The sequence below is a fragment of the Amphiura filiformis genome, chromosome 5 (genome assembly GCF_039555335.1).
Source record: "Amphiura filiformis chromosome 5, Afil_fr2py, whole genome shotgun sequence".
Taxonomy (NCBI): Eukaryota; Metazoa; Echinodermata; class Ophiuroidea; order Amphilepidida; family Amphiuridae; genus Amphiura; species Amphiura filiformis.
In genome coordinates, this window is record NC_092632.1 from 7425626 (window position 1) to 7438323 (window position 12698).

At 34.8% G+C, this 12698-nt stretch overlaps 1 protein-coding gene across 3 annotated transcripts in view; it reads right to left on the reverse strand.

Moving 5' to 3' along the window:
* The window catches only part of LOC140152548 (uncharacterized), a 59899-nt gene that overhangs the window by 34254 nt on the left and 12947 nt on the right, over positions 1 to 12698 (reverse strand). For all 3 annotated transcript variants that reach the window (XM_072174934.1, XM_072174932.1, XM_072174931.1), the window contains exons 2-4: positions 11157 to 11496; positions 8605 to 8694; positions 205 to 285 (exon numbers count right to left, since the gene is read on the reverse strand). In XM_072174934.1, the coding sequence (XP_072031035.1) occupies positions 205 to 285; positions 8605 to 8694; positions 11157 to 11252 (267 nt within the window). In that variant the 5' untranslated portion in view covers positions 11253 to 11496. The remainder of the gene's footprint in view (positions 1 to 204; positions 286 to 8604; positions 8695 to 11156; positions 11497 to 12698) is intronic.

Below are 12698 nucleotides of genomic sequence, written 5' to 3' on the forward strand. Positions count from 1 at the left end.
TTCTAAATGTATGATTTTAAGAATGTATGTGTGCATGTATGTATGTAAATTACTTTCAATTATATAAATGCTTATAACTCAGCATCCCGGTCTATCAATTCTAGCCCTAACCTTTCTGCCGATTCCAACCTAATCCCTAAAAGCTAATGCTGTTCCTACAAACTAAGTCCTTTTGTTTTGCTTAGCTGTGTACATATAAAGGATATCATAGCCAAATCTGATGGCATCTCCTTGTTGCAAATTGATGTAGGTCTGGTCTGGTATTCTGGTATCATTCACAAATGTCTGAAAAATACAAAGGAAAAATAATATGTCATTGTTATTTGTTATACTAGGCCTAAAAGTCTCTTCATGTAAACCTATGAGTTGTGACCCCACTTGGGGACAATAGCTTAAAATCTATGAATTATGCGACCCCATTTGCGGACAATAGCTTAAATTCTATAAGTTTTGATCCACTGGGGACAAAAAAGAGCTTAAAATCTATGAGTTCTGACCCCACTTAGGGACAATAGCTTACAATCTGGGTCACTAGATTGTCCATCAAAGATGAAAGTCACACAATTCGACATTGAGTTGCATGTGGCCCCACGTTTGAGAAATGGGGCCATGTTCTAGAAAAACGTTAGGAAATTCTGATGTAAACATTTAGTAAGTACTGCACTATTGAGTCAATACAAGATATAAGATACAGGGTTAGATGTAAGGTCTTGCAGCTGACAATTCAGCAATGCTCTACTTTAATTAAGAATTGATCAACGTCTTTAATCAGAGAAATGCAATATATGCTCTGGAGCATGATTAGGGCGGCATTAGAATTTCCACTGTGAGAATTTCTATATCATAAATTAATATTCACTGAAGCAGAGGTATACCGTGCATGGAATATAGCTGAGCATTGTATAGTTCCAAGAATTATTTATAGATTTTTCTCAGGAAACATTTAAGCGGGTCAATTTTAGTGATGGGACTTTCCTATTTCCCAATTGCCATTTAACATTTTATCACATTTCCTGCTAAGTTCCCCCTTTAACTTACAAATGAAATGTATATAACAGCACTGCATTGACAGACATACACTGCACACAAAGCAGTGATCTAAAAAACATTTTTATTAAAAACATTATACAATTTTGAAGTCTTATATAGTCACATTCTTGAAAAGTGTTTGGTTTGTGTGCAAATTATATTAAATTTCAGCCTACTATCGGTAGTAGCATAACAACTGAATTCCACCCAACAGATAGGCTAGAAAAAATAATTGAGCTATGAAAAAAGCAAAACAAGTTGAAAATGTTGCAAGCTTTTGACGCTTAATGATTTCTGGAACTAAGGCAAGAAAAAAAGATTGTTTGCTTGTCCTCCACTGACCGACCCCAACCTGGAAAATCTGGAAAAATGTTTTTGTTTTGTTTTACTGTACAAATGAATACAAAATGTACAAGATTCAAGAAAAGTTATTTTTCCCTTCAACATATTTGACATCCTGAAACATTTTTGACACACTAAGGTCTTGGGCACAAAATCATGCTGACAGTTCCTACCTCAAGTCAAAAAATACAAAATATAAAATAATCCTTGTTTTGCCCAATCTGAAACTCACACCACAATGTATGCATTAGTATTTAGCGAAATTGTTTGTACCTGTGCAAATCTGAAGTTTACATTAAAAGTTCACATTCATGTTTTACAGGCACAGGTCTTTTTGAGCACAAAACAAATTGTTACGGTACTTGAACTACACATTATTTGTCAGAGTATGAAACCAATTACTTTGATTTCATTCATTTTCCGATTCCCCATTTTCTCTGCAAAACTGAAATGAGATAACCAATTTGCACAAAATATAGCAATATAATGTGACAAGATCAAGGGGAATGAGTCAGATGTTGTTTTTGAGATATTGCCAAAAACAGTGTTCAAATTCTTTTGTTTCATACTGTTTTCGGACATTGATAAATTGCCCATAACTCTGTAACCAGATGTCCGATTTTGATGGGGTTTCCATTGAAATAAAGCATTCGTTAACTGCCAGAAAATGATGTAAAAAACTTCTAATTGGAAATTGCTGACATTTGAATTATTCCCTGTGATCATGTCACATATTAGCAACTTTTTATTACCACATTATTACAGAATAATTTAATGCTGTATATTGACAGCAATTGAATTAACCTTTGTCCAATTCAAAGGGGCATAAAAAGAACAGAGTTTTAAAAGGGGGAGTGTGAAAACCCAGGTACTACACACCAAATGATTGTTGTGGGGTTATATGAATGTATGGACCCTGCAGGTTTACACAACCTTGCTCTTGACATCACAATCAAACTTGATTCAATAAAATATTGTTGATACTACAATTGCCTCTCTACAGATTTGGGATTATTCAAATCACGGCATTGTGGAGTTCCACCAGTACATGTTGTAGCAAAGTAGAATTAAGGACCACTTTTCCAACAATTGCTCAGTCTATACCCAGGGTCTATACCACCACACCATGTTCCTTATTTTATGTTTGGTCATGATAATATACTGCCAAAATGTTATATTTTGCTTCAACACACGCATACAATAATCTTTCATACCAATAAACTAGGTCTGTAAACAATGGGAAACAATACAAAACTATGTCAATGTCAAGTACAAATTAATAACACAATTTCAGGTTATTGTTCACAAATTACATTGTGTATTTCACCTCAATAATAACTGGTTACTCATATACCAAACAAATTTCACTAGAATAGCAACAAAAGTGGTATTAATATGAATGTTCCATTTTCTATTTCATATCTTAAACCAATCTGACATTTCCACAATAGCAATCATAATTGATGACCTGCAATAATATTACAAATTGTCGGCCCAAACAGTAAATAAATACCACCCTACAATAAAAATTGATTCTATAGAAATTTCCAATTGCTCATCACTGAATAATACAGCAGGTTAAATCACTGACTGCACTGACTACGTCCAGTTTATTTAAGCATCACAATTATTCTTGGCATGCTAGAAGCGAGTGTTACACTTAAGGTGGTATTGGATGCATTTTCTAGAAATTAGGAAATGCTTTGAGTGCGTTTTAAACAGATTAATTGAGTAGGGTAAAGTACACTGATCAATATGCCTTTTGTTTGAGCAAATGGGACATACGGTTTCCATAATACATCAATTTATATGTTCTTTGTATCCTATTGTTTTTGTCAATAATCAATATAGTTAATGAGCTAAAAGGACTGGAAAGGCTCATTAATATGTAATTTTGCCAATATTTTGCTAAAAATCAATGCATAAATGTTCAGGGTACTTTTATTTTGCATACTTTTGCCTGAAACTCGGTCAAAAGTGTTTCTAATATGTTCTAATGTATTATATAGTGAAGCCGCCCCCTCATTTGCATATTTACATAATGAATGAGCTAATTTGCATAAATGCTAATTAATTATGCAAATATGCAAATTAGGGGCGGCTTCATTATATAATACATTAGAACACATTAAACACTTTGACCAAGTTTCAGGGCAAAATATGCAAAATAAAAGTACCCTGAACATTTATGCATGGATTTTAGCAAAATATTGGCAAAATTATATGTTAATGAGCTTCTCCAGTCATTTTAGCTCATTAACTATATTGATTATTGATAAAAACAATAAGATATAAAGAAAATATAAATTGATATATTTGGAAAACCGTATGTCCGATCTGCTTCAAACAAAAGGCATATTGATAGGTGTGCTTTGCTCTACTCAATTAATCTGTTAAAAACATGTTTAGAGCACTTTTATAATGCCTCCAATACCACCTTAACACTGGCATACAGCAGGGGTCTCTAGTCATCACATGATAATTACACAGGTGATCCTGCATATACTATACTCATATATAATATCCTTGCTTCAATGCGAAAATGCTTTCATCATATGATCATGATGGTGTCTATAATAGCTGGGATGTATTTAACGGTTCTTTCTGCAGTCTAGACTATGCCTATATCATTCTTAAAATATACTTTAAACCTAAAAGATTACTGAATTATAAGGGGCTTTTGGTTGCAAAATGTCATATTTTTAAAATGAAATAAGACTGCCATAATAAATGTATAATCAGATGAGACAGGGTGCATGGGAACAAAAAAAACTTTGGAAGTTGAAGGCATTATGATTTTACCTTATGGAACACAAACCGCCTAAGTTTAATAGAAGCTGAACACTGGATACAGGGTGGCGACTCATAGATGCAACCTGTCATAATATTTAGGCCTACCATATGAACGATGATCCTATATGGAGCGAAGGCAAGACTTTAGAATAATGGACATACACCCCCAAGAGATTAGAAATAGGGTTAGGCTTTTGGTTAGAATTCTAAAGGGATACTAACTTGTGATGTTAAGATTCCAATTGAGGGTCCGGTTAGGTTAGGATTAAGGTTCAGTGTATCTGCCACTATTCAAAAGTTGCTCAATTTGGGTATATTTAACCAATTACTGGATCTGCTATGCTTTGTCCCTCACTACGGTATCACCATAAATTGACTTCTTACCCAGATAATTCAGTGTCAAGAATCATCAGGTCTTTATACAATTTGATGTGAGGCATACCTAGGTTTGTTGACCAAAATTTAATAAATCTACACAAAGAAATATAGTTACCAATAATCACAAAATGACATTTGAAAATGTCAGTCTCTGATCAATTTCCTAGTTGATATGAAAATGTTCACAAAACATATGCATGTTTTAGGGGGATTTTTAATTTTTTTATACAATTTGATGTGTACAAGCATAGACAGTGGAGTTATTTTTACAAAACATAGTTTAGTTGTCATGACACACATGTAGACAAGCCAAGCTAGCTAGCCTCCTCACAGAGTGACAAATTAGAAGTAGTGGTACAACTGCTGGCATCACTTAACTTCAAATTAATATTTCTCACCTCCAGATCCAACTATTAAATTGAACTAATTAGTTGTACTAATGTGAAATCACCAATGTCTACATGAACCAGTTCCTGAATCTGTTTACAAATTAATATGCTGGATATTGCCTTCAAAATGAGAGCATCTTTTGATCAGCAGGTGCATAAATGAATTACACTGGTAGTTGGACAGGTGTACGATGCAGCAAAATAGTTTTATTACTTTATGTTCATCAAGAATCACATAGTCTTTTTAAGATTTTTTACCAATTTTAAATGCAAAATATATTCTTACTTTTTTGCCACTATGCCCTGTGCCATTTGGTCCACTGCATTGTATCTTTATGGTAGTTTATAGTTTAGGATGAGGGTTTAGGGTAATATTGATCAATTGGTGTCTTATATTTATGTGCAATATGGCTATGACAAAATTTCACATAGCAAAATTTGAGGACACATGCCAATGTAGCAGCTAACTTTAGCAGATATTTTCATTATAATGCAAGTAATTTGTACAAATTTGATTGTAGGCTAATTATTGTTCTAAAACAAATTGTTTTAATTGTTTAATAGCCATAACACAGTATGATCAACCAAATTGTACATCAAGTCCATGCCTTGTGCTCCAATTTGCGCAATGATAATAGAATTTTAATCATTCCATTTAAGCTCACTTGAGAAGTTCAGATCTGAAACCTATTAAATCTGCCACAACTTGAGTCATACATAATCCAAAGTATAAAATATGATTTCCCCAAAGAATGCCGGTTCAAACCTAATCTGTTTAGAGTAACCAGCAAACTCAGGCTGCAATCTGGTTTATCCATATCTTGTTAGATTTGACTCACTCCCATTTTGTTACTTGCCCATTTCCCATATTTATACTAAAGAGCTTACAGCCTTGATCACAAAGAGAATCTAATTTCATAAGACATGTTCACTATTTCTGCACCATTAAATTTGATGAGCCCAAATTGTTATCAACCAATCTAATTTCAAGTGCTGCTTTATGCTACAATCACCCCAATCCAGCCCGTTTATGAATTGCGCATTTCTAAAGTTTAGGAGGAAGATGGTGTGCTATAAATATATTTATGAAATCTTGCAATAGCCAGAGGCCTTATATGGGTGATTCATTTGCAGGAGATGGTTACAAAATTCCGCAGGGAATCCCATTTTTATTTATTTTTAAGAAACTGAAATTTATAGCTCTTTTAATTGCATCAAGAAGAACTTGTCAGTAGCTAGATTTTAATTATTAAACTTACAACACTGTTGGGGTTAATAGAATTATGTTAAATCTGTCAGCAATGGCTACTTCAGTGAAAATTACTGACTTGATTCCTGTACGCAGATTTGTATTGATCCATGTTGATCAGTGAGAATTTATAGTTGCAAATTGTGAATTTATAGCAAATTGTGAATTTTCTGTGTGACATAAAAGGCTATGTACATCAATAAGATGATGATATGTACCTGACTACCTGTAAAATACAATGTAGAGCACAAGTGAAATCAGATATTTTTTTTGTCAATTTTGGAGAAAAGTGTAAGTCATAATTGACTTTTGAGAATATAAACATCTGATCTCAAAACAGATTCGATGTTTGGTACCTCCCCCGGTGTTGTCACTTAACATTCAAAGGTGTAACACATGATCGTTCCCTAAGTCAAAAATACCCCCCTATTTTGCGCGGTTTTAAGAACATTTTCGTCATTTTTACCCCTATTTTACATGAAAACATGTACAAATTAGCCTTAAGAAATACCCCTATTTTTTGCATTTCAAGTACACTTTTACAAAAGTATCCCTTTTTTAACATTTCAAGAACACACACAAAAACACTTGTTCTGATTCATTGTTTTACTCCGTTGTCCTTTTAATATATAAATGAGGAAAATAACAGAAAAATATATACAAATACATCCATGTGTTTTTTATGATACAGTTATCAACAATGTAATCTTTCCTCCGTTTTTTTTTTGGCAAAATAAAGCTTGAATGTGACCAATACATAAACTGACTGACAAAATTACGAACTCTGGCATTTGCCACGAATTCCCTCACTCAAACCACTATATCAGCACCATCTTTAGATATTTTCAAGAAAAACCTCTAGCTTGCCGGTCACCAAATAGTGAGCGATTTGCGGTTTCCGCCCTGCTGACTACAACTTCAAAAGGTTCAGAAGGAACAATTCCTTTATGATCAGTCTATCATCAGGTGCCATTTTGAAGAGTTTGTGGCCCGGTTTGTGGGTACCCAGTTTGTCAAGGCTCCGGAGGCCGGGTGCGTCATTAATAAAGCCAATGAAAAAAGTCTCATGGAATCAGCGGCCAAACTGGGTAAGTCCCCAGTGACGTAATCGGTGTAAACAAACCATGAAACAAATAAAACCGAGTCGAGCGTGTTGCTGAATATTTAGGCCGGGATATTAGGAAGGCAAAAAAGTTTCACAAAAGTGAAATCGGGGAGTAAATTGAGCGAGAAATGGTAAGATTTCTTGGGATTTCAACATTATGATGAGGATGATTCACAGAAATATGTACCCTATTTTTTAATTTCGAGTACACCGTCGTCAAAAACAACCCTATTTTTTAAATATCGCGAACATAAAATGTTCATGAACATAGTTTAAAAATAACCCTTTTTCGCGAAATTGGGAACGATCATGCGTACACATAGTCAATGTTAAGTGACAACACCGGGGTACCTCCAAACTTGAAGTAAGTCTAATCTTGTGTTGAGAATGAAATCAAATGTTTAAAATACTAATTATGATGTCTACCAACACAGATGAACTTTCTGTCTATTATAAAATGGCTCATATTTTCATGCAAAATATGTAGTACTACCAGAATGGATATAAAGTAAAGCATTGTGGTACGTGATAAGGATCAAGGAAAACACAGATCATAGCAATCAGTCATTTTGTACATTATGATGTTATCAAGCTATGATGAGGTACTCTGATGATGATATCAATGTCTCCTTGTTTCTAGTCAACTGAATCTGTATCCAGGCAACCAATTAAAATGAAGGGGAAATATAAATAAACAAATAATCACAATGCCAAGGGAAAAGTGCAAAGCTATGTATTACTGCATCTCATCCAATTACCTTTAAAGCATAAAATGTTTATGTGTATGAAAAATTGAAAATGTCATGAATTTTACAACTGGCTAGAATTTACGAAATTGTCATGCTCCCAAATATTTAATTTTCCTAGTAGGCATTCAAAGAAATCAATCAATTTGCAAACATTTCACCCCACAAAAATGATTTCTTTCCCAAAAATTATGAAAGTTTCATGCTGCAAAAATTGAGCTTTACAGTACTTTCACATGATATATCAATGTTTGTTTCACATCGACAAACACAAATGATACAGTTTTTCATGGTTTGCATATATGCACTAATGTTTACAGCATGTACAGATTGTAAGGTTGGCTAATGCATGAGGAGCTGAAAGCTTTTATTTCAAACTCATTTTTAGTTAAAACCAGGACGCTTCTGTATTTCTGATTTTCTGTGAAATTCTAAAACCAGAAATCTTAAGGTGCGCCGATACGTTCCTGTTCAGTTCTGATTTTTCTTCTCGATTAATTATGTCAGTTCATCAGATTCCTACCTTCACCACATCAACATGAATACTTGTTAGCAAACCTTAGTACAACTTACCCCATTGACGGTGCTCATGTCCTTAATAGAGAATACCTCATCAATCTGGTCATAATTCAACACCGAATGGCGCTTGTCAACACTGCGTGACTACAAGAAAAGAAAACACAAACCATTTTAACCAATAAAATGTAAAGTTAAATCTGCTTGTCAGTGTCACATGATATACTTGACATCAACACATTCCAACAATACATGTCAAACTCTTGACATGAAACATCCACAGGTTTGATAACTTTTATAGTGATAGCTGATACATCAAAACCCATCATGTTGTGATGATCACCAACCCTTTATTGATTCAAAATTGGTTGTACTCCAGCTCAATGTGAATCAGAGAAACGTGCGCAGTAATTCTCATAAAATCCTTATTTTATGAAATGGTGTACACATACAATGTACACATAGCTTTTGGATACATAATTTTTGGTCAGAACACCTTGGACAACATATACAAGTGCACATTACCTGTATAGAAGTTATAGTGTACATGTAAGCAGGCAAGATATCAGTTTCCACAAGTGATGTTAATATTAGTCCGTACATTTCATGAATGTATCTATAGTGTAGAATTGAAATTTTTAGATCAACAGACACATTATTTTACCGAAACATGGTTACTGTAGCCTTATGCATACTGTGTACATAAATACAAGAGGCCTACGTTACTATATGATTCACTTGTTCACACAGAGATCACTTTACCTCAATGTTGCCATCTGTCTAGGTCTATGCAGGGCTGCAATTATTCATGAATGATACTTGCCCTTAAAATACATACAAGCCACATCTATATTTACACACACTGCTTTGTCAATATTTGGAAACCAGTTTTATCTCAACTGTACAACATTTTAAGATTGTGCTAAACAATGATAAGGTTTATGAATATCAAAACAACCTCACTGAAAGCCTACATGGCACCTACGGCTACCCACAATGCATTTGTAAGAGGCAATGTAGCTTATTTATTAACAATGCTGTTTATAATTATATTGGTATGACAAAGGGCTTTATGGGATAGTTTATCTTCATCCTTGAAATTATCTATGAAGAGAGGAAGAAACCAATAAAATATACATAAAACTATCCATGGAATCAGTACACTGACTTGTTGGAAGGGAATCACTCAAGGCCACATTTATCAGTTGTGCCTCAGTATAAAACTATCCATGGAATCAGTACACTGACTTGTTGGAAGGGAATCACTCAAGGCCACATTTATCAGTTGTGCCTCAGTATAAAACTATCCATGGAATCAGTACACTGACTTGTTGGAAGGGAATCACTCAAGGCCACATTTATCAGTTGTGCCTCAGTATAAAACTATCCATGGAATCAGTACACTGACTTGTTGGAAGGGAATCACTCAAGGCCACATTTATCAGTTGTGCCTCAGTATAAAACTATCCATGGAATCAGTACACTGACTTGTTGGAAGGGAATCACTCAAGGCCACATTTATCAGTTTTGCCTCAGTATAAAACTATCCATGGAATCAGTACACTGACTTGTTGGAAGGGAATCACTCAAGGCCACATTTATCAGTTGTGCCTCAGTATAAAACTATCCATGGAATCAGTACACTGACTTGTTGGAAGGGAATCACTCAAGGCCACATTTATCAGTTGTGCCTCAGTATAAAACTATCCATGGAATCAGTACACTGACTTGTTGGAAGGAATCACTCAAGGCCACATTTATCAGTTGTGCCTCAGTATAAAACTATCCATGGAATCAGTACACTGACTTGTTGGAAGGGAATCACTCAAGGCCACATTTATCAGTTGTGCCTCAGTATAAAACTATCCATGGAATCAGTACACTGACTTGTTGGAAGGAATCACTCAAGGCCACATTTATCAGTTGTGCCTCAGTATAAAACTATCCATGGAATCAGTACACTGACTTGTTGGAAGGGAATCACTCAAGGCCACATTTATCAGTTTTGCCTCAGTATAAAACTATCCATGGAATCAGTACACTGACTTGTTGGAAGGAATCACTCAAGGCCACATTTATCAGTTGTGCCTCAGTATAAAACTATTCATGGAATCAGTACACTGACTTGTTGGAAGGGAATCACTCAAGGCCACATTTATCAGTTGTGCCTCAGTATAAAACTATCCATGGAATCAGTACACTGACTTGTTGGAAGGGAATCACTCAAGGCCACATTTATCAGTTGTGCCTCAGTATAAAACTATCCATGGAATCAGTACACTGACTTGTTGGAAGGGAATCACTCAAGGCCACATTTATCAGTTGTGCCTCAGTATAAAACTATCCATGGAATCAGTACACTGACTTGTTGGAAGGGAATCACTCAAGGCCACATTTATCAGTTGTGCCTCAGTATAAAACTATCCATGGAATCAGTACACTGACTTGTTGGAAGGGAATCACTCAAGGCCACATTTATCAGTTTTGCCTCAGTCTTTAGGATGCTCTTGTATACTTGTATACTGTGACCTTTGACCTATTCTTTGTTCTGTGATGAGTTATATTTGACAAAATTTGCAATTTTGAAAATGTTTGACACAAAACATTACCTGTATAGAAATTTCGCAGTTTTCTCGACCCACAAACATCATGTTGTTTTCCAGCATGTATAGCGCCCCCGTGTTGCCGACTAAACACCACGTCATGATTGCTGCAAGTGTTGCTACTGGCACATGTAGGTATATAATCCAAATCAGCTACAACATAACTCCATGCAATGGTACATGTACATGTACATACACACACGAACACAGGAAAATGTTAGTCTAGGTTGTCGAGTCTCTTGCATAGGAAATCACAAATTGTCAGGTTCTCGTCCACCGTCGTCCATATCTGTTCTCTGTTGGTCGGGACTGGTCACTTCAATGACTTCATGATGACCAATTACATCTGCAGCAAGTAGAGAGAAAAACACATAGACGAGTATAAGTATGGTAAAAATGGTGCAACCAGTCAGCAATTGGATGTATCTCCTTAAAGACATACTGTGTTATTGATGTCTATGTAGTCTAGCCCTAGACAAGACGTGTGTATATTTAGTTGGGTGTTTCTACAATTTAGGTCTTTGAGATTATTCAGCTACCTATGACATCAGTGGAGGGAAAGACACAATTAAGTCTATAATTGGCCAAAGGCCATCAGTTCCCGATATTATTCACAATGATACTGCTTACATGTATTTTGTGTCCAATTTTAAATTTGAAACATTTTTACGTAAAATCATTCTGTTGCCTATGCTTAACAATTATGATTTAAATATACTGCTCATACCCATTGTACTCCATACTCATCAAAAGTGATGAACCTTTTTCCAAAGTGCAAGGGGGAGGAGGGTTACTCATTTGCAACCTGATTGGAAGTTGGGACATGCAAGGTACCATATTCAACCTATAAATTGGTGCCAGCCCGGGTGCTCAAGTCAATGAAGTGAAAGTCAAAATTGGGAATTTAAACACATAAACAATACAAATACAGTGAATCAGAAGTCAAAATCATCATCTTTAAAAGCCCAATTTTATTTCTAAAGACATAAACTTAATTTAGTTGTACAGGTGGATTGAAAAGGGGGCACTTGCTTGCACAGTTGTCACTTGAATACAATGTATGTTAATTTGTGATATGTAAAGCATTTCGTCTATTATGGATTCCAGTTGCTCAAAATTCCAATCGAAAATAAAAGGTTTTATTTGAAGCATTTGCACTAAGCTGCACAATGTGGATCATTTTCTAACTCAAACTAAAATGCAACACTGATGGGTATTTACTTACAAGTAATTCTGATTGAAAATGAGTTTATCGATTGAATGCAGCATTTATTAATTGATACTGACCCATGCTCTATATCAAACCATATGCTTTGAGTGCTCTATCTAAATTGACACCTGACACAATGAAATAATCAATACCATTCAAATTTCCTTTGAATCTTCATTAATTAGTCACTAATTAATCCACAACTGGTTACATCAAAACATTTCTACAGATAACATTTTATAAAAGACATCAATTTCAGTGCTACAAACAAATAAATTAATTTCACCAACTGTACGCGTGCTAAACATCCAGGCAAAATATGTGTACTAATCATGCAA